Genomic DNA, 21706 nt, shown 5'->3' on the forward strand with positions numbered 1-21706 from the left:
CCATTTACTTTTTTCCATTTTTTTGTTTTTTAATTACAAAATAGTGAAAATTTAACTACAATAAATATATATATTAAAAATTAAATTTTACGATAAAATTTAATATTTTATAATTATATTTAATTTAATTGTATATTAATTTTGAGATGAACTCATTAAATTTTCATTTAAAATCTAAAATTATTCTGCTCATTTAAAAATCTCACTACTTTTATTTAATTTTATATTCAATTCAACTGTATATCAATTTTGAGATGAACTCATTAAAGTTTTATTCAATAATTGATTAATCGTATCGTTTTGTCTAAGTAGTCGGTTAATAATTATAACGGTTATTAAATTTTGTTAACCATAATAGAACCATTAAGAAACGGTTCGGCTATACGGCAACCTACGGTCAATCTTTTATAATTTTTTCCAAACATATCACAACTTAAAGTTTTTAAAATTTCACAAAATTTACGACAATAGAAACACATATATTTGTAAAAATCTTATTTATTTGTAAATACATTTTATTTTATAGAAATATATATATTATGAGGTATATTCATTTTTTATAGTTTAAAATTTTATGTGTAAATTTATATTTTGTAATTTAAAATAGTGTATTTCTTCCATTTATGTTTAATTTAAAGTGTTCCTATATAAGACAAACATGACAACTAAAAAAATAGAAAAAACTATTTTGATTTTATTTTTAATTTTAAAAAAAATATAATTAATTATGATTTATTAACATTTAACTTATGATTAACCACTTATTAAAATTCATTAATCGTAACTGTAATTATTAATCAATATTTTTAATGATTCAGATAATCGAAATTATTAAATTTTAATGATTTAATTAATTAACGTAAAAAATATAATGATTATATCGAATAATTATTACACTCGGAAATAATGGACAGAAATAAAGACGAGCGAGGAGGCGTAACCTTGCGGTATATAAGACAACCCCTGTATAGTTGTATTGATTATGATCCAACAAGAAATTGATACATGGGCCAACTTTTGGTTTATTCTATAAATTCCAGCAACTTGCTACCCCCATACCATAACCCAGCGGAGAATCAAACCCGAAAAGACCATTAGCTTCAGAAAGAAAATCACAACATGGAAACCGGAAAAGCTGAGATCTGCACTGGCCATCCTCTGCTGAAGGGAGGTAGGAGAAAAACTCCGTACACCCATGGTTTCTCTTCAGCTCAGATCCAATCACTTGCTGCCATCTGTGAAGCTTTGATCCCTCCCCTCCCACTTGATTCACCCGCTGACCAGGCTTCTTTCTACAAAGCTTCTGGGGCTGAACCCCCAATTCCCGACGAGGTAATTTTCAAAAAAGCCCCCCAATCTCTCTGTTCATCTCTGTTTGCAGTTTATAGAATGTTTTTTAAATTAACAGGTGGCGGAGGTGTTGGTGAAGAGGGTAGAGCCGAGGGTGATCTCGTTTGTGAAACTGGTGCTGACGGTTGTGTCGTTCAGATTGGGGACATTGTTGCTTTGTGGGAGGGATTGCTGTGACCGGAAATGGCCCTTCATTCACAAGCTTTCCGAGCTGACGGTGGAGAGGAGAGAAAAAATACTGATGAAATGGTCGGGGAATGGCCGTCATCCTTTGTCTCTAAGAGCTGTTTTTGCTTTGATCAAAACCTACTGCTTGTTCGTCTTCTTCTCCATGGTAAAATCTCTTTCGCTTCTTCCTTATCCATCTCTCCTCCTATCCTCCTCTACTTCATAATCATAAAATTTTATACATATTTTAATAATATTAATATAATTCTAATTTGAAAATATTTTATTTTTTATTTGATTTTCCATGTGTATAATTTTTGTGGATAAACATTATGAGTGTGTAAGTTGACTTAAATCATATCCGTCGTATAAGTTATTATCACAGTAGAAAAGTGATAGTACTTCAGTATTGCCGTGTAAGGAATGCATGGCTAACGTGAATCGGTTCCTGACTTGGTATTAAATTGACTTTTTGAATCCAGCTGATTTAGGGTTTTCCCCCAATACCATGAGGGTAAATCATTTAGGGTATTGGTTCTACTCATAAATTATTTTAGGAAATTATTTTATTGGGTTTTAATAACTTATCACGCCGAGATAATTAGTCTAATAAAAAAATAATTTTTTTAATATATATATATATATATATATATATTTACTAAAAAAGAGGAATTCGTCACCTCGACGTGATGAGTTCGGCCAAGTAAAATTAAAAACAAATTAATTTATTAATGCAATAAATAAATTTTTACATGAAAATCAAAACAAAATTTTATTTATATCTTCGATGTTCTTGACGATGTCGAGGAGTTGTCGAATGATAATGTCGCGGGGCTTGTCGAGTACGTCGGGGTCATAGGCCTTGGTCATCGTGTTTTCCAGAGTAATTATCGATTCACCACTCGGGAAATGAAACGTGTGTCTCGGGCCGCCAACGTTCGATCAAAGCCTTGACCAACATAGGGTACACCTTGAAACCACGTAAAAACTATAGTGGAAAATAGACTGAATTGATATAAATACATCATCATCCGTTGATGCGACTCTCTGGTTGTCATCCCCCGACTACGAATACTCCATTCATTATTGTCCGACATGCGTTGGATCGACGAAACATGGGAGTTATCCAGCCACAATATATATTCTCATATTGCCATTTTTTGACAGAACGTATGAATTTTTGACATAACATATAAATTTTTATTTTTGGATTTAGGGTTTGGTGTAAAACCAAAACCTTAAACCCTTATTTATAGTCTTACCTCCAACAGTTATAAACAGTTAGAAATCTGAAATATCCGGCAGAACTCGTCACGTTGAGGTGACAAGTTCCATGTGACTGTTGTTGCTCGTTGACCAACGACTAAAAAACAACTAGTAATTTTGACTTTGAAAGAAATCGTCGCCTCGACGTGATGAGCCATTAAAATCCAAATAAAATAATGATTCACATGAGGCCCATAACACAGGGACCATTAAACATTAATATCTGAGGAAACTCGTCACGTCGACTTGACGAGTTCAATGTTAACGGTAGAAAATGTCATATTTTCCAAAATAATTTATAAATAGGCCTAATACCCTAAATAATTTACCCGCTTGGGTATCGAGCAAAAAAAATCATTGATTTACGCCTTATAAAAGGGCCCAAAACTGAAAAGACACTTGTTCACAAAATACCCCTCTATAGCAAAGCTAACTGTAAATGTGGCACGGACCAATTTATCTTAGTGGTTAAAGGAATCATTGTTGTTCCTAGAGGTCACGAGTTCGAACACCGGCGATGACAATAGGGTGATTAAACATCATTATCAAATAATTGAAAATATAACTGAGCTTTGGACATTTTAAAATTTTCTAACTTTTATATTTTTTAAGTATTTATATTTAGGATAAATTATATGTTTAGTATCTAAATTATTATTTTTGTTTCATTTTGATACCTAAATTTTTTTTTATATAACATACCTAACATTTAATTTAGGTTTCATTTTGGTTCCCATCGTTAAAATCTCGACGGAAATGACATTTATTATGGGTAAATCACATTATTTTATCACTCAATTATCTTCTCACTCCTATTTTGGTCATTAAAATTTATTTTTTAAAATTTAATCACTTAACTTTCAAATTACTCTTATTTTATTAATATTTTCTATGACATTAAATCTTTTAATTATTAATTTGTTAATATATGATTAAAATAAAAGAGGAAGGGGGTTGGGGAGGTCGATAAGAGTCAGGCTGTGAGAGTGGGGAGATGAGTTTGTGATTTAGGGTTTATGGTATAATTTTTAGGTTGGAGTATAATTTTAAATTTAATTTGTATTTTAATTATGTATTAATAAAAATAAAAAAATATGCCTAAAAAATATTAATAAAGTAAATTAGAGTGATTAAAACAAAAGCAATTTGAAAGTTGAGTAATTAAATTGAAAATTTTACAAATTTAATAACTAAAATAGGAGTGAGATGATAATTGAGTGATGAATGATGTAATTTACCCATAAAAATATCATATACAATAGCTTGTTAAGTGTTTTACAATGGGGGCACCAAAATGAAACATAAACTAAATGATAAGTATAATTTTGAAAATAAATAAAGTTTAGGTACCAAAATAAAAAAGTAATAATTTAGATAATAAACGTGTATTTTACCCTTATATATTTTTTAAATTTTTTAAATTTTATTTTTAAAATTTTTAATACTGTATTTTTTTAAATTCGTATCTTTGATATAAAATATTGTGATTATATCTGAATATTCTTACAGCCAATCATTTTCATTTCCCAAAAAGATGATGTTCTTTTTTTTTTCTGTAATAAGGGATTGATACTAGTTTGTTTTAAATATACGGCTGACGCCATTTGAAGAAATTAAGATATGGTTTGATTTCTAAGGTCATGATTACATGGAATGGTAAACATGGTGATTGATATTTGATGTGACATGGGCATGAGCAACGTTTGGTTTTGGAATCATGTGTGTCGCAGACCGATGAAAAATCGGAAAACCCAGCATGGAAAGCAATAGGATACAACGTGGACAAGCGGCAGAAAAGGGTATCATCTCCCCAAGGCCGACCACTTCAAAAGAGTGTTATAGAAACAATGCACGAAGATGATTCCACCTTCGTCCAATCTCTCACTGATAAAGGCCTTCAAGTCACTGAAGATCCAGATAACAACGTCTACAAGATCAAATGCGATGTCGTGATAGTCGGATCCGGTTGCGGCGGAGGCGTTGCTGCTGCGGTTCTTGCAAGCTCAGGCCAGAAAGTGGTGGTTATTGAGAAAGGGAACTATTTTGCATCTGCAGACTATACTTCTCTAGAAGGTCCCTCTATGTCTGAGCTGTACGAATCCGGAGGATTTCTGACTTCCACGAACGGCAAGTTTATGATCATGGCTGGCTCAACAGTTGGAGGAGGCTCTGCCATTAATTGGTCCGCATCGATCAAAACACCGAAGAATGTCCTCAAGGAGTGGTCAATGGTTCATAAAATTCCGTTATTTGGCAGCTCCGATTATGAATTTGCGATGGAAGCCGTGTGCCAAAGGCTCGGCGTTACGGAAAATTGCACGGAGGAAGGGTTCCAAAATCAAGTACTTAGAAAAGGGTGTGAGCAACTTGGGTTGAAAGCGGAGGCAGTTCCGAGAAATTCACCGGAGGATCATTACTGCGGTTCTTGCAATCTTGGGTGTAGAACGGGAGACAAAAGAGGAACTCATACTACATGGTTGGTTGATGCGCAGAGTTATGGTTCTGTAATCCTCACAGAATGCAAAGCTGACAAGTTCATATTGGTGAACAACAACAACATCGATGCAAGGAGAAGGAAGAAATGCTTGGGTGTGATCGCCACATCTTTGAACAAAAACTTGACCAAGAAGCTACACATTGAGGCTAAAGCAACAGTTTCATCGTGTGGATCTCTATTTACACCACCTTTGATGATCTCTAGTGGGTTAAAAAACCCACATATTGGCAGGAATCTTCATCTGCATCCAGCACTATTCGGTTGGGGATACTTTCCAGAAGATGATTCAGGGATGAAAGGCAAAAGCTACGAGGGTGGAATCATAACTTCATTCCACAGGATTGTTTCAGAAGAATCCGAATCCAATGTCCATGCAATCGTCCAAGCTCCGGCACTGGGACCGGCCTCGTTTGCAGCCTTATTTCCCTGGGTGTCGGGACGGGAGCTTAAGGAAAGAATGGTAAGGTATCCGAGAGTGGCGCAGCTTTTCACGCTGATCAGGGACCAGGGTTCAGGACAAGTAATGGAAGAAGGGAAGATCAAGTACCGGTTGAATGAAGTAGATAAAGAAAACCTAAAGATAGGGTTGAGACAGGTTTTAAGGATTCTGATCGCAGCCGGAGCAGTGGAAGTGGGAACACATCGAAGCGATGGGCAGCGAATCACATGCAAAGGCCTTACGGAGAAAAATTTGCAGGAGTTTTTGGATGACGTTCCGGTGGTAGGCGGGCTTAGCTCCAAGGATGAATATTGGAACATGTATGTTACTGCACATCAGATAGGAAGTTGTCGAATGGGTGCGACTGAGGAAGAAGGCGCAGTTGACGAGAATGGTCAGAGTTGGGAAGCCGAAGGTTTGTTCGTTTGCGATGCTAGTGTCCTGCCAACTGCAATAGGAGTCAATCCCATGATCACCATACAATCCACCTCCTACTGCATTTCCAAGAAGATTGCGGAATTGTTAATGGCGGCATAAATGGAAACCTTTGATCATCACTCTTAAAAACATGAAGATGTAATTCAAACGCATGTAACAAAACTATATGTATGGATTGAACCTCAAGAAGGAATCTCAATAAAACTTTTGCTTTTGCAATTTAACCTAACGTGATGGTTTCCATCGGCTCATATACGTCAACCCTGCAATATTTAACATCAGTCACTGAAATTTGCATTTTACATCATTGAATATGACAGGAAATTACAAGGGATTTTATCAGATTGGTCCGGCTTCCAAGGCTGGATCTTTAGGTGAAGCTTTGTCTTGTGAAGCTTCGATGGCTTCCTGCAAATCCTTACCGAGTCTCTTCTGTATTATAAACAAAAGATTTGGCCACAATCAAGAAGAAGATGAAGTTGAGGATACCGAGGGAAGCCAACAAGGCATAATAATAGTCTATGCGAGAAATGTTGAGGTTGTTCAAGATCCATCCTCTATGGCCATATCTCTCAGTCAGATCAGAAACCGCGGTCAAAATAAAACTGCCAAGGAAATGTCCAACTCCTAAGCTGGTAGTGAAATAGGAGGTCCCAAGGCTTTTCAATCCCAGGCGGTTGTTGGTCATAGAAAAACTCTATCTTTGCAACTTCTGCGAATGAATCGGTGACCCCCATCAAAGCAAACTGGGGTAGGAGTATGAAAATACTGAGGGGAACTATGTCGTCTTTATCGAGTTTATGATTCTCTCGTGCAACGCTGATCCTCTTCCTTTCAACGAAGCAAGCAATTATCATAACAGTGATCTGCGGAACAAGGCCAATTCCCATTCTTTGAAGCAATGTAATTCCTCTGGGGTTCTTGGTGTAAAGCCTCACCGTTGGGACAAACAAGCGATCATATATGGTGATGCTGATCAACATCAAGATGGTAACGAATGCGGTGAGACAAGCAGGAGGGATTTTGAAATGGGGTCCCATCGTAAGGTCAAGAGTGGTTGCTTGCTTGACAAACAATGTAGCCACCTGAGCTAACATGGTGCTTGGTATGAAAGTTGCTATCAAAAGTGGGATCATTTTTGCCATCCGCTTGGTTTCTTCGACTTGGGTCACTGGACACAGCATCCATGGTGAGTTTGACCCGCTCTTTACCGCAGCTTTGTCGAGGAATCTGCCGGTCAAGCAACAATAGCTAGTCAGTCCAAGTCATTTATTCTGGTAAAGCAGGGAAAGTTAAGAAGTTGAAATAGAGAAATCAACCTTAATGAAGGGTGTGATCAATTCTGAATTTCTTAGATTTTGAGTAATCTTCCGACCTGAGTTCATGTAGCTCTTAGGGGTCACTTGGAACAGGAACATTCCACTTACTCACAGCAGCCACAAGCACTTGGAGAATCCTGGTAAAAGTACCCAAAGACATTTTGTGTCTGTAATACGGAGTTCCCACTAAGAACACCAAGATCGAGATCATTAGACCAGCTGTTGGCAGACCATAACCGAGGCCCCAACCCGCATGGTCTTGAATGTAGATCAAGAAAGTGTTGGAGAAGAGGGTGCCGAAGAAGATGCTGAACATCCACCGGTTGAAAAAGGATAGCTTTTGAACCCTTTCCTTGGGCCAGAAGTCATCGAACTGGTCTGTACCCATGGTGGAAATGTTGGGCTTGGTTCCACCGGTTCCTATTGCAATTATGTAGAGTGCACAATAGAATAAGCCTTTCTGCAAAGGCGAGGCTCTTTTGTTGCAGTCTTCTTATTTGATCCAATTACCACATGATGGAGGCCTCAATGCAGGCACGGAAACTGCCAACGTTAGGAGCGATATTCCCTGTTTATTTTCATCGGTATGGAATACAATTTATTATCATCCATCTAAATTTGTTCGAGTGAATATACACAAGCAAGAAAACGAAGAAACTGAGTATTTTGTTTCAGGGAAGGTAGTAGTATTATGGTGACATAAATGGCTGATGCAATAACAAAAGTCCAGTATCGACCCAGATGAGCATCTGCAATGTAAGCGCCTAAAATCGGGGTCATCCACACTATTCCGACCCAGTTGTTGACGTTGTTTGCCGATGTTACCGTTCCTTCGTGGAGCTTTTTCGTCAAATACAGCACCAGGTTCGATGCTATACCGTAATATGCCATCCTCTCAAACACTTCGTATCCTGCAATATTCAATTAAACCATCAATTCACAGGCAAAAACTATGTTTAACTGCTCCATGCACGTTAATTTTTCATGGCTCTGTGAAATGAATTGAATTCAAAGACGACGACATATATAGCAAGGTTTTATAGTACTATACGTATACACCTACCAACAATGAAAGAACAAGCTTTCCATCTCCCAGTGTTTGATCTCAACACGGGCCTGCCCTTGAGATCCACACTTCCGTCTTCAGTATACTCCTCTACTGACCCTCTTTCTTCTTCTAGCTTTGACATGGTGAAAGCAAGGATAGGATTAAAGCCTTTGGATCCTATGAAAGATCATGTGGCCTTCTATATATATACAACTTTATATACTGAATCCTCTATAAAATACTAATATTGGGATAAAACAAGTATTTTAAAGAAATTAGCATTAAATTATAAGTAGGACGAACATATAACTTTATAAAATTTTAAGGGGAAAAATATATTATCAAAAAAATATATATATGATAATTTAAATTTTTTTAGAAGGTTACTACCCTGTTGCTCCCTTGAGTCCATCATGATTATAAGTAAATGAATAAATTATATAATATCTAATTAAAAAAAATGAACATTTGAATGAATAATTTTTCTATTGGAAAAAAAACAATTCTCTCAAACTCATCGACCAGCTTAGCAATTGGAATAGTTATAGATTGTTAATGTGCACAATTTCACTGATGTAGGGATAACTACAAACTTGGACGAATGTGAATGTCAACGGATATCACCATAAATACATACAAATTCTTTTATTTATTTATATCACCTGTTCTTGTATTTTACATAGAACATATCTTGTCTTCCCAATAAGCATCTATGGTGTTGGATTAGTCTGCTCCCAATAGTTGACGTCTGCTACTGTTTCTTTTTTTTATTAATCTCAGGCAAGGCAGAATATTTTCGAAGATAACCTCAACCATTTAACATTGAACACTCACACCTCTGATATTCTTGGTGCTCGAATATGAAACATCAAAAAATAACAACAATTATTTTACTACTGAGATCACTCGGTTCTTCTTTTCCTTTAGAGTAGGACGTCTGCTATTTTCTTTAGGCTTAAGCCTTGATTTGGTCTTTAAAGTATATTGTTTTTCCTAATTTAGTCCCTAAAGATTTTTTAGATCATATCAGGATTTAAAGTAGCATCCGTCAAATGGTTTGGTCCTCTCCTGTTTAAGAAAACCAACAGTTAAAATTCCTCACTGGCTTCTTTTATAGTATTAGGTCAATGCTTGATTTGTTTCATTAAGTATATTGTTTTTTCTTCTTTAGTCTTTAAATTTGTTATTATTAAAATTCATTAAAATAATTGTGTTTTGATATCTATTGTGTTGGTAAAATAGACTGCAAAACCACACCGTTAGCACTGACAGGAAAGATAAACAGTAATTGAAAAAGAACATATTGGTAAACCGTGCCGTGGTATAACCACTGCCTTAAAAACGAATTCGCCCCGATGTGTGTAATCGCTGCAGTAGGCGGACCGTCCCCTGAGGTTAACACGGTCGATCCGAATTTCGTACTCCCAAAACTGGAGTGGATTGCTGATGGTATTGCACTTCTGATCAGAAAGAACACAGAGAGAACTTTAGAAAACACTTGGAGAGTGAATTCTGAAATGTTGAGAGTGAGTTGAGAAGCTGAATATAAATCTCTATTTATAGGCTAGAAATAGAGTTAAAATCGTCCATAAAAAACCAGGATTAAATCTCTTCTTTGTAACAGCTGAAACGTCTAGATGAACCTGACTCAGAAATAATCCAGGTTCATTGCATCATTATTCAGGTGTTATAACTCCCGAAATTATATCATGTAACCCCTGGAATTAAATTAAACCAAATAACTCCTGTAACTCCTGATATTATCAGCTTGTCCCCTTTGTACAAAGCTGGTACTAGCGAACTAAATAAAGCAGGTACTAGCTCAGCAAGGAAGTGGGAAATCCAAACCATAAATGCTCATTCCCAATAATATTTCCAATACTACGTGGGATTTAACATTACCAACATATTGTATGATACTACTAAAATAATTTGAGGTTCTATTAGATTGGGTCAATGCTATGACTAGTGAACTAAATAAAGCAGGTACTAGCTCAGAGCCTGGGGATGCTATTCCAAATGAGGTGCAGCAACAAACTTCTGGTTCGGTGCAATGGAGACGAAACACGGCTTTTGAAGGAGAGTCGGAAGGGGCTCGTTAGGCTTGATCCCACGGTTATTTCTCTTCTATCTTCCGGTCTTCATGGTTAAAGCTATTTTCTGAAATACTCAAGGCATTCTTAACCTTGTCTTTAATCGTTACTTCAAGTTATTGTTGAGATTTCATAAACCTGATATTGTTGCAATTATGGAACCATGTGTAAGTGGTGGTCGTGCTGATGATTTCATTAAATACTCGGTTCTTTTATGCTACAACTCTGAACAGAAGAAAATGAATTATATTTTATAATCATATTCTGCATCTTGATGTATTTGGTGTTTAGATTGTTTGAAGGGGGAAAACCCCATCATTTTTTTTTCTAGAATTAAGATAAAATATAAATGTTGAAGGTTAAATTTATTGTTATGTTAATTCTGTTAATAATATGATGGGTTATTTCTAATGAAAAAGAATAATTTATAGTTTTTAAAGGTTTATATTACAAATAAAAATTTAAAGTATATTATTTTTGTTTAAATATTTAAAGTATTTTTTTATCAGAGTAAATACCTAAAATTATCATTCTGATCAAAACAAGTACCTAAGATATTTTTTGATTAAAATAGATAACTAAAGCATACTATCTTTTTCATTTAAATACCTAAAATATTCTTTAATTAATACCAAGTATCAACTTTTTTATAATTTAGATGAAAAATAATTCATTGATAACCCACACTAACCTACAGGCTTGAATCTCTAAAAAGTATAACAACTCATAATCTTTTGAGAGTACTACATTCCCTTCAACTTGAATTTCTAGAGAGAACAATATTTCTTTTAACCCTTATGTTATTTAATGAATTTATTTTGGTTAAAAATTATTTTAGGTATTTAGATATATATATATATATATATATATATATATATATATATATATATATATATATATATATAATAAAAGCCTTGTGTAAGTCTATTAATCATATTGTAACTTTTTAAAGTCGGGAGATTATAAAATATAGTGGGAAGAGTCTTTGTGTATTTTACACATTTAAACTAAATTAACACAATAGCTTGACAACTAGAAATTTCTGCAAAAATATCCAAGAATGAACAACTTTTGATAGAAAATAAAACACTGATTTCTTGCAGGCAGAGTCTTGTGTATAGATTTTGAAGGCAGAGTTATAGAGCTCTAATTTTGTGCCCTGCTTTGCTATTTTTGGCTTCTTCTCTACCATCCTTAGTTCCAGTGTTTGTTCAAATTTTATAGAAAATAAAAGCACATTAGGTGGAAAAATGGGCACAGAAATCGATTTCAGCTGAAGTTTCAAGACAGGTAGTAAATGGAATTTGGGAGCTTGAATGTTCTCTTTGCCTCTGGCAGCCCCTTTATGCTGCTCCATTGATCTCCAACGATTCCCCATATGCGGTATCCTTGATCCACTAACTTCTTCCTTGCCAGGGCCTTGTATTGCTCCACATGCATGTATTCATCATCAAGGCCCCTTCAATTCATTCAAAAACATCGGATCAACAACTAGGAAACTGCAGTTTTTGAAATCGAAACTCGAGAATTTTGGTCAAGTTGCATTTGCATACCTTAAGATGAGACTAGCCCATCCATGGTATCCAACCTTCATGAGGTTGTCGACGGTCGAAGATCGAAGGGTTTCTTTTCTTGAAGAGACTAGAAAGATTTTGATCCCTTTGTCTTTGATCTCATGGAAGAGCCTGAATGTGTGGTCTAGAGCTGGTGCCTTGCTCTCTTTCATCCATGCCTCCAAAGAAGATGAGTTCACCTTCTCTCCCCTGGTTTTGTTCATCAGAATCATATGTGATCAAGCGTTGAACAATGACCATGTCAATAAGGACATAGTGGACTAGGGTGGAAAATTTGACACTTACCCAAAACCATGTTTCTTGAAGTAAGGGATGGTGGAGATCAGGGTGTCGTCGACGTCGAAAATCCATGCATCTTTGCCGTCACCTTTCAATGAGCAGCAGCGGCTCAAGTATAGTTTCACTTCCTCGATTGCTCGCTCGGAGTCGGCCGCATACTGAGACGAAGTCATGTACTTCTTGATGTGATTGACGCATTCTTGGGGAACTGCTTCGAACTCCCTTATGTTGTTCAGCTCCACATTGATCCTCCAACTTTCACAGTAGTTCTTCCAGGGATCTTGTTTTGCGTCGAGTCTCCATTTCGGGTTCAAAATGTTCCAGTCGGCGGCTGCGAGGCCGATGAAGAGGCATGTCAATGCCAGAAGGAGCAAAGTTTTCCTTGCCATTTTGCAGAGTCTAGGTGAGGAATGAAGATTGAGATGAATTCGGAACGTTGAGTGAGGGGCATAAAAAGGGAAGCATCACATGGGAGGTGGGGTCTGGGCCCTGGAATGGAGCCATAATCCAGCCTTGGATAACCACATGCAATGGTTATTTATTAAATGAAAGATGGTATATTAGTTGAGGGCTAATGGATATACGGACAAACCAAATGTGAATCAAAATTATGGTGTCCAACGCATATTTCCACGTCATGCCATTTGTGATCCCAGCTGGCATGTCCCAAGTTAGAAGGCACATCAATAAGCATAATTTAAGTAATATCAGGAATTTGAATATTGATGTTACAATATGTGAATGAAAAAAATTGAATTAAAATGCTCATTCTATAATAGATCTCAGCAACACCCACAACCTAAATCAGTTGATCAATAAATCAAATACACGGTTTAAAAAACAACCACGATTTTATTTTCAGCCTTGGATGCCCTATACGATTGCTGGTTTCTCAGCAATTTCAGGGCCAATAGGAAATAGTATGTCCCGCAATTCATGCCATCAAACACGGGAAGAAAATTACGCGATTGGATGCAATTAAATATTCTTTCATACCTGGAAACTAAAGTGCTTGGATGCATGATGGAAACAGCATCGTTGGGAGAGAATGCAATCATTTCAAACATTTAAACCCAGAAACTGCTTTTTGTTTTTGTCACCCAAAAAGGTGTCCCTATGTTTCAATGCTTGACAACTGTGTTTTAGATATACAGTCTGAAGGTTCTACCACGGAACTAATTACAACGGTTATATCATAGGGAACCCAATTAAGATAACAGAAAACAAAAGGATTGATGTAGTTTATTTGGAAAGATGAGAGCCAAAAGTTCGTTGTGTTGAACTCAGTTCACGCGAAAACCCGTCGTCGAAGTTGTGAGAATAGATGTGGAAGTCATACCCGAACTGCGTGCTGCTTCTTTGCAGTCTCATAGCTTTCCTCCATTGTGACTTGAGCTTCAAAACAAATTGCTTCAACACATGTAACTTTGAGCAGCAACACAAAGTCGGCCGTCTTTCTACACCGATAAGCTTGACTGCATACTCATCACTTGCTACTTTCTTCTCCCACTTCATGATCTGTGTTTTCATAATTTTCAGTTATAAGAACTCACCCTTTATATCCACTCAAAGTAAAAGCAACAAGAATAAGATATATCGTTTCAAGGACAGCATGAATGGAGCCTTTGGTGCATCTAACTCCCCTACCAAAAGACATCGCTGACTAAGATGTTAGATGGCAGTTAGCCATTTGTCTGAAATCAGAACCACAACCACTCAATGTTCTTTCCACTTTGCTTTTACCATCATTCCTAGGTCATCCATTGTCTCAACTTGGATAAAGAAGTAGTGATATGATGTCTGAGATGAGGCTAACCTTCCAAAAAGTTGCTTATGTTTATCATGTGTGCTTTCTCTTCAGGTTTACGCAATAAGAATTTTCTGGGGAAAATCTAAAAAAATGATGAAAAGAGAGACTAAGAGTAGGTTTGCTATGATTAAAAGTTTGTACCGTCCATGCCCAAGTCTAACCCTTCTAGTGCCGAAAGGAGAGGCAAAGAGAGAGAAGCAGTGAAACAGTTACCCTTATAGTGCCCAAGTCTAATCCTGTTCCCCCCCCCCATAACTTGACAGGAGAGTTAAGAAGGCCCACAAATAGGATCGTAAATGGGCCTAGTTGAGCTTAAAACAAGTCGAGTTAGAGTATTATTAAGATCGACTCGATTCGAAAAATTTAAAATTTAATTCAACTCAACTCGAAAACTCTAAAATTTAAAATTATCAAATTTGACTCAAACTTGAAATAAAAAATTGAAGTTAGACTAGAACTTGAAAAAATTAAACTCAAAACATTCTAAAACTTAGTTTGATCGAAGCTCAAACTCAAAAACATTCTAAAACTTGTTTGATTAAAGCTCAAACTCAAGCTAAACATGAACTTTAAATACATGAAAACCTTATATTGCATTTAATAAAATAAAATATTTAATATTATTAATAATATAAAAAATTAAACTCAAAACATTCTAAAACTTAATTTGATCGAAGCTCAAACTCAAAATCATTCTAAAATTTGTTTGATTGAAGCTCAAACTCAACCTAAACATGAACTTTAAATACATAAAAACCTTATATTGCATTTAATAAAATATAAAATTTAATATTATTAATAATTTTAAAAATTAAAAAATTTAATATATTATTTTCTCAAGTTGCTCATGAGCTTTTCGAGTTGAGTATCAAACAATCTGCTCTGGCTCATTAAGAAGTCAAGTTGAGTTCGAATTTGAATCGGATTCTTTTGATTTTGGTGTTAACTGAACTTTAACCAAATTAAACTCAAATAGCTTGCCATAATCTCATCTCATTCACAGCTCTTTCCACAAAGATGTGAGAATATCTTGTGAGGCAGATAATGCATTGTCAGATCAATACTGAGCAATAATAAGCAGTAACAAAAAACAGGCACCAGCATCAACGCTTTATGCAACTTTAAGTCAATAAGTTTCATCATTTATTTGAAGAAAGCTAAAAACAATAACTTCGTCTTCATATGTATATGCTTGGTGTTTTACATAACTTTTTTTTCAAATTTATTCTCCCTAGCTGAGGTCCACATACATTTAGGGCTGAACACGATATTGAATATCAAAATTTAGATCAAAAGTAGCTCTCACTACAAGTATATAAAAATGAAATGAGATTTTTCAGCAATGGATATAAGAAAGAAAAAGGGAACCTTATTTAGGATCAGCATGATAAATTACAGTTATCGAACACCGCATGCCGCCGCCGCGTATTATTTGAGAGCCACAAACATGAAAGATGTAGAGACACCAGATTCTCTCAGCAAGTTCACCTGGAAATACAGCATACTAAGATATTTTTGTACAAATCTTCCTCCATCCCAAAAGTTAAAGTTTCTTCCATTATCCAAAAATGAAAATGTCCATCGATTTGATGTCCAATATACAAACAAAGATCATAGCGAACTATTTCAATTCATTTAGGTAACACGCCCATGCCAATGGCTGATATCATACCTATGACTTTCATAAAACATGATTCTAATGATGGTAGCAATAGAACCCATTGAGTGGCCTGTGGTAAAGAGAAGTGTTGTTTTCCCTAAAGATTATGGGTTCGAGCAGTTACGTCTGTAGGGTGTGCATGTGTTGTCAATAGACATACTCAGTTCATTTATATTCATAAACATGCTCAATTAACAAATCACTTGAAGCTTTTTTAAAACTCGTTTATTGTAAGATTATATAATTACTTATTGTTGTGTGTATTAATTTTATTTATCCATTTTAATATTTTATATAAAAAATAATAAATATGTTTATTTATAGTTTCTATGTTTATATTATTCATGAACATGTTAGCAAAAATATTTATTCAATGTTTAAAAACAAATTTATTTAATTTAAGCGAAAGAACACGAACACTTATAGTTCTAAATAAATGAACATGAATACAATTTTGAAATTCATGATGAACAAAAACAAAAGATAAACAAGCTTAAAAATAAACAAACGAACATGAACAAATGCCCAATCGTTCAAGTTCAGCTCATTTACAGCCCTAGACAAAAGAGAATGTGCATTCAAGTAGCAAAAGCCAATCTTCTTTTAATCATAAATCAGTCAATAACTGCTTATGTCAACAAAAACTACCAGATAAGCAGATTCTAAGCAAAAAAGGCAATTGCCTTTTGTCTTAATTTTCACATGCAGGGTGTACAAGCAAATAATTAAAATTGGGTATCATATTTAACAGTGAGGGTTGACTGACAGCATTGACAAAATTGTATGCAAACCATGTATAAGTAGGAAATAAATTTGAGTCTTTAAGTTTTAGACTGGTTATTCAACAAAGCTTTCTCAACCCTACTTGGAACAATACTATAAGGCCACCTGCTAACAGCTAAGTTAATCTTGTGGGATTTTTGGTATATAGCCATTTTAGGTTCCTGACACAGTAAGGAATGTAAAATTTACACTGCAAGAAGTGGAGTCTATATAAAAGCATCCATGAGGAGTATATGGATATGAGAAGTAATATACTCACAGTCCTTGTGCTCATTGCTATCTTGAATACAATTGCAGCATCTGCAAGACAACATATATAGGAATTGAGATGTAAAGGCATTCCCTTAACTTACACATTTGAGACATATTATAATAAATAATTAAAAAAAATTGAGTTACATATGCCAAACCTTATCATCGAAGGCTTTCCTTTAAATTGAAGCTCAATTTCACTCAAGTAAACTCTAAATAAGGTTGGCCTGCAATTCCAGTTACAACCATCTTGAATCATGGAGCAAGCAAACTACAAGCACTCTGAGAAGTGTCCAATGATCCAATGGAAACTGACTCCTTCCACCATCGATTTACTAAATACGGACAAGATTTCTACTTCAAATATGATTTCTGCCATTACGTTCGTTGGGTAGGTATACACAGTAGGCATTATATTTAAACTAATGCAACTTTGTGCAATCTCCAAAAATTTAAACAAGCATAAACGAAGTGTTATTGTTCACAATGCGACATGTATAAGATGTCCTAATTATCTGTTACAACAGATGGTTCATATTATTCAAAGCCTCACACAGAGATTAATAGTACCAGAATGTAAGTGAAACTGCTGCCAGAGCTGGAGATGATTTCCACAATAGATGAATTTGACCGCCCAACAGTCGAGTCAGATAATCAAGAATACCACCTTCCTAACTTAGACATCCAAAATAAACAATAAATAGCGATGCAAACTACAAGATTAGAAGAAATAAAAAGATGGATTTGGAGCTATAGTCCAATATAACAACATTCAATTAATACTGCTCAAATAGGCAAATACTGTAACTTCAGAGCAAATTTGCACTACAACTGAAGATATAAAATATAGTTTTTCTATTTCAGGGGCAAAACAAATTCATTTCACTCTATCTCAATATTATGTTACAGATGCACAAATTGCATAGCATAACATATTCAATATGCTTACTAAAGATGTCCAATAGGTGACAGAAGAAGAACTACAAAGATTTGATCCTTCTTGGAGAAATGGCTTTTCTGCTATAGCTAACAAAAACAATGAGGCTGATAGTAGCTTTCTGCTTTCATTATGAAAATAAAAACTTTTCTAAATGTTAAGGAGGAAGGAAGGTCGTAAAAATGGTATTAAGAATTGCAGTAAAACTATACATAAAGCTAAGGAACCAGTTTGCCCAACAATTAAGAGTGGGAATCATTCTAATGATAATCAAGGGTTTGAAGAACTCAGGGTAAAGCTGCAGGCACAGAATCAATGACTTCTGCTTCTACAGCACCAAGGGATTAGCATGGGACTGTGGCCTGTTAATCGTACATCTTCTAATTATACAACAATAGAAGCTTAAAAACCATCTTTACTATTCTAACTAAAATCCTACATAAAAAAGAATGCTAAAATAAAACCAAGCCCAATTAAGCTCCTCCATAACATGCATGCATAAATAATACATGGCACACCGCTCATAAACATAAGTAAAGATTGTTGTGCTACTAAAAAATAGGCAGACGAAACAACTGATCTTAAAAAATACCTTCGATATTTTTATTTCTTCTGTTTGATTACTTTGAGATATTTCAAAGACCGAGTTAGCAAGTACATGATATTGCTTTGAGATGGTAACAGAATCATAAGATACTGACATCAAGTGTTCAATTATGCAATTCCATCTGCTTGCAATACTTCCTAGTAACAATAGCTCCTGTTTTCCAAGAGATAAGGAGGGGTAAACAAGGATTTATAAGTAAAATTAGAGCTTAAGGAAACAAATACCTCCAAACAGAGACTCAATAAGGTAACATGTATAATTTGAAAAATCGGACATGCTAAGATGTGAAATTAATTAATCATGACCTATCCACAAAATGAAAACTGAAACAATGCACTTGTAAGCAAGAAGAAATTTTCTGCTGCAATCAAGTTGCAATTTATCTCAAACTAACTGAAAACTTTACAAGACCATCTTTCCCAACAATTAAATAAGAATTTCAGTCCCATCATTTTCAATATAACTTCAGCCATACAACAGTATCATGAACATCAAACAGTAAATGGAAGAAACAAAACATGCATTTCTTATCCTGATAATTATTAAACAAATATACCTCGAAATGTATCATTCAAACTCCAAATAAACAAACGGAAAATAATTCAAAGCATGGCATACCACAACTTCATGCTTCCCCAACTTTAAAATTTACCAGAGCTATCATTTAGATGGATATGTGACATGACGACCAAAAAACATAGCACCAAAAACAGAGCAAGAACTAGACAAGGAAAAGCCATGAAAAACCATGTGAAACTCGGTGCTGGGCTGCACATCAACTAAAGTAAAGCAAGCTTACATCATTATCATTCATATCAAGTTGAGCAAACTTACAATTGTCTCATACAAATCATTTTCACTACTTTTTTCAGAAATGTTCAGCTGCCCAAATATTTTCCGCCATTGTTCGTTGGCACCTGAAAATATTAAACTTGCACCAGACACCAACCTAATAGTTCGCTTATCAAGAAAATATGACAAAGCCCTTGATTTCCATTGTTTCCAAGTGACAAAATCAACTAATTCATCTGCAATTCTATGTACAAAAACAAAGTCCATTGGGTCAGACCTTTATGAAAAATGATACAGTAAGCAATTGATTTATTGAAGAATCTTGCAGACCTCAAGTACCACAAAGAAAATTTTTAGTTGAAAGTAACAAGGGAGATCCAAGAGTTACAAAGAGAACAAAACGATAGCCTTTGAGGCACTAAAAGGATTATGTGAAGAACTTAAAACAGTTTCCATCACCCCTTATGAACTAAGCATTTGCTAATATATTCGTATTTTTGTTCTTACATGATTTTCAACATGGAATTGATAGTAATAAACATTCGTACTTACGGCAACAAAGTTGGAACAATTTCATGATTCATTGGCTCCCCATATAGGCTGCAGTCAGAGTCTTTCCAGCCGTTATTTTTTACAGCATTTGAAAGAACATTGACTCCTTCCTCAATAATTAATATGCATGACACTGAAGATTGTCTCCCGAAGAGTTCGTGAACAGCAAGTTTAGTAAAATTTTCTGTTTCCAGAGTCGGAGTTACATCTGAAAATGTACTGTTATCCCTCATACAAATCCTGTTTTGCAATGTCAAATCATTCAAATATGCATTGAGACAGTCATGTTCTGTCTGTGAAGGATCACTAAGATCCACCTCAATAATTGCAGTAAGAACAGCTTGTAGATGTGAATCCCTCAATGGTAAAGTATGGAGCAAGTGTTCCAACAAAAAACTTCTTGCCCTTCTAAGAGTAGCAGACGACAACTGTGCGAGACCCTGACACCATAAGAAAAAAATGATATTAATAACAATAAATCTCTTTGAGTTTCAGTTAGTATAGAAGAAGGTAGGATGTATGAAGAGCAGAACCTGAGGAAACGCTGGATGAGAAGTCATTTCAAAAAGAGCAGCATCAAGCTCCACTATAGACTCTTGATATACATCCAAGCAGCTCAGACGCCGAAAAACCTAAACAATGTAGTGAAAGAAACTTCAGTTGACATAGTTTGTATTGCCTATTTCAGATATAGGAGAAAATTCTAATGGAAAGATAAAAAATTTCTTCAACAACCAATAACTTGCAGAAAGTAGAATCAGTTGATGAATGAGCTTGTATAAAAAGAGAAAATGAGGGTACAGAGTACAGACATTTTCAAAGAAGAGGGCCCATTGGAAAGCTCGATTGATGTTATCGGAGTCCCAGTGGGCAAGAAGACCAGAGGATTGATACCCAGATGCTAAAATCAGGATATCGACAAACCCTTTTATCAGTTTCATCATTTCATCCAATGATATGTCTGGGTGATTCCATCCCATTCTTCTTTTCTTCCGTGTATTATGTTTTCAATGACACCAAATCTAGCAATGAGACCGCAGGTAGCGTAGAGGTTTGGTTTGAAGCCACGCAGGGTTTGGGTTCCAATAGAGCGGATGATGGGACTTTTCAGTTTTCCCGCCACACCTTGAAGTCTCGAAAGGCTAAAGAAAGACTAAAAATGAGAAAGAAAATGAAGCTAGTTTGACTTTGTGGAGCAAAATGTCTGGCAATCTTAAAGTTTCTGCCTTGGTTCGTTATGTTTAGGTCAGGGTCGCAACATAAATGGACTTGCGTACCCCAGTACTCATTTCTCTTGGAAAACAGTTTTATCCTTCGGTAGGTGTGTATCTGAATTTGGGTATGAAAGAATAAAGTTATCTTCATATTTACTTATTTTTTTATACTCCACTATTTATATTGTGGTAGTGTTTATTTGTTCATGTTGTGTTTGAAGGGGTTGGTTTGTTTTGGTCCGTAGCAACTCATATAAGCTTGCAGGGGAATCAATAAAAACAGGGAGGCCGAGTGATCCGTCGACTGCCAATGAGCAAACTATCATATCTGCAAAATGATTTCCATATCTATACACGTTTAGCTTGGACTTGTCAATACAATTGCCACGACAGAGCTATTGAACACATTACAGCCGAATTATGCTGCCCTCCTCCGACAATGTTCTGAATACCATATGCCTAGGCATCATTTTGAGCAAGGACATTTGCTTGACAACATGCATTCAAGATGGTTTCTGTTTCAGAATTTGAAATATTAGAACAAGATCAGAAGAATCATGCTGTCGCAATAAAACTGGTACAAGTTCGAACATATAAACATGTTAAGTTCCAAATCCAAGCCGAAAAT

At 35.4% G+C, this 21706-nt stretch overlaps 3 protein-coding genes and 1 pseudogene across 3 annotated transcripts; 1 reads left to right on the forward strand and 3 right to left on the reverse strand.

The window, feature by feature from the left end:
* Positions 1 to 1019: 1019 nt before the first annotated feature.
* Positions 1020 to 6384, forward strand: LOC120186287 (long-chain-alcohol oxidase FAO2-like). Its single transcript, XM_039190270.1, has 3 exons — positions 1020 to 1332; positions 1409 to 1684; positions 4515 to 6384. The coding sequence occupies exons 1-3, from the start codon at positions 1120 to 1122 to the stop codon at positions 6255 to 6257; spliced, it is 2232 nt and encodes a 743-aa protein (XP_039046201.1). The 5' UTR covers positions 1020 to 1119; the 3' UTR covers positions 6258 to 6384.
* Positions 6385 to 6553: 169 nt separating this feature from the next.
* Positions 6554 to 8812, reverse strand: LOC120186288 (annotated as a pseudogene).
* A 2831-nt stretch (positions 8813 to 11643) lies between these two features.
* On the reverse strand, positions 11644 to 13036 carry LOC120186292 (acid phosphatase 1-like). Its single transcript, XM_039190274.1, has 3 exons — positions 12478 to 13036; positions 12172 to 12381; positions 11644 to 12077 (listed from the first exon to the last, which is right to left on the reverse strand). The coding sequence occupies exons 1-3, from the start codon at positions 12858 to 12860 to the stop codon at positions 11900 to 11902; spliced, it is 771 nt and encodes a 256-aa protein (XP_039046205.1). The 5' UTR covers positions 12861 to 13036; the 3' UTR covers positions 11644 to 11899.
* Positions 13037 to 15528: 2492 nt separating this feature from the next.
* LOC120186289 lies at positions 15529 to 20934 on the reverse strand. The gene is made up of 9 exons (XM_039190271.1): positions 20677 to 20934; positions 20398 to 20496; positions 19865 to 20304; positions 19355 to 19556; positions 18506 to 18673; positions 17547 to 17647; positions 17135 to 17203; positions 16984 to 17024; positions 15529 to 15769 (listed from the first exon to the last, which is right to left on the reverse strand). The coding sequence occupies exons 1-9, from the start codon at positions 20842 to 20844 to the stop codon at positions 15651 to 15653; spliced, it is 1407 nt and encodes a 468-aa protein (XP_039046202.1). The 5' UTR covers positions 20845 to 20934; the 3' UTR covers positions 15529 to 15650.
* Between the last annotated feature and the right edge of the window lie 772 nt (positions 20935 to 21706).

This window comes from Hibiscus syriacus, unplaced genomic scaffold (genome assembly GCF_006381635.1).
Source record: "Hibiscus syriacus cultivar Baekdansim isolate YM2019G1 unplaced genomic scaffold, ASM638163v2 tig00113337_pilon, whole genome shotgun sequence".
Taxonomy (NCBI): domain Eukaryota; kingdom Viridiplantae; phylum Streptophyta; class Magnoliopsida; order Malvales; family Malvaceae; genus Hibiscus; species Hibiscus syriacus.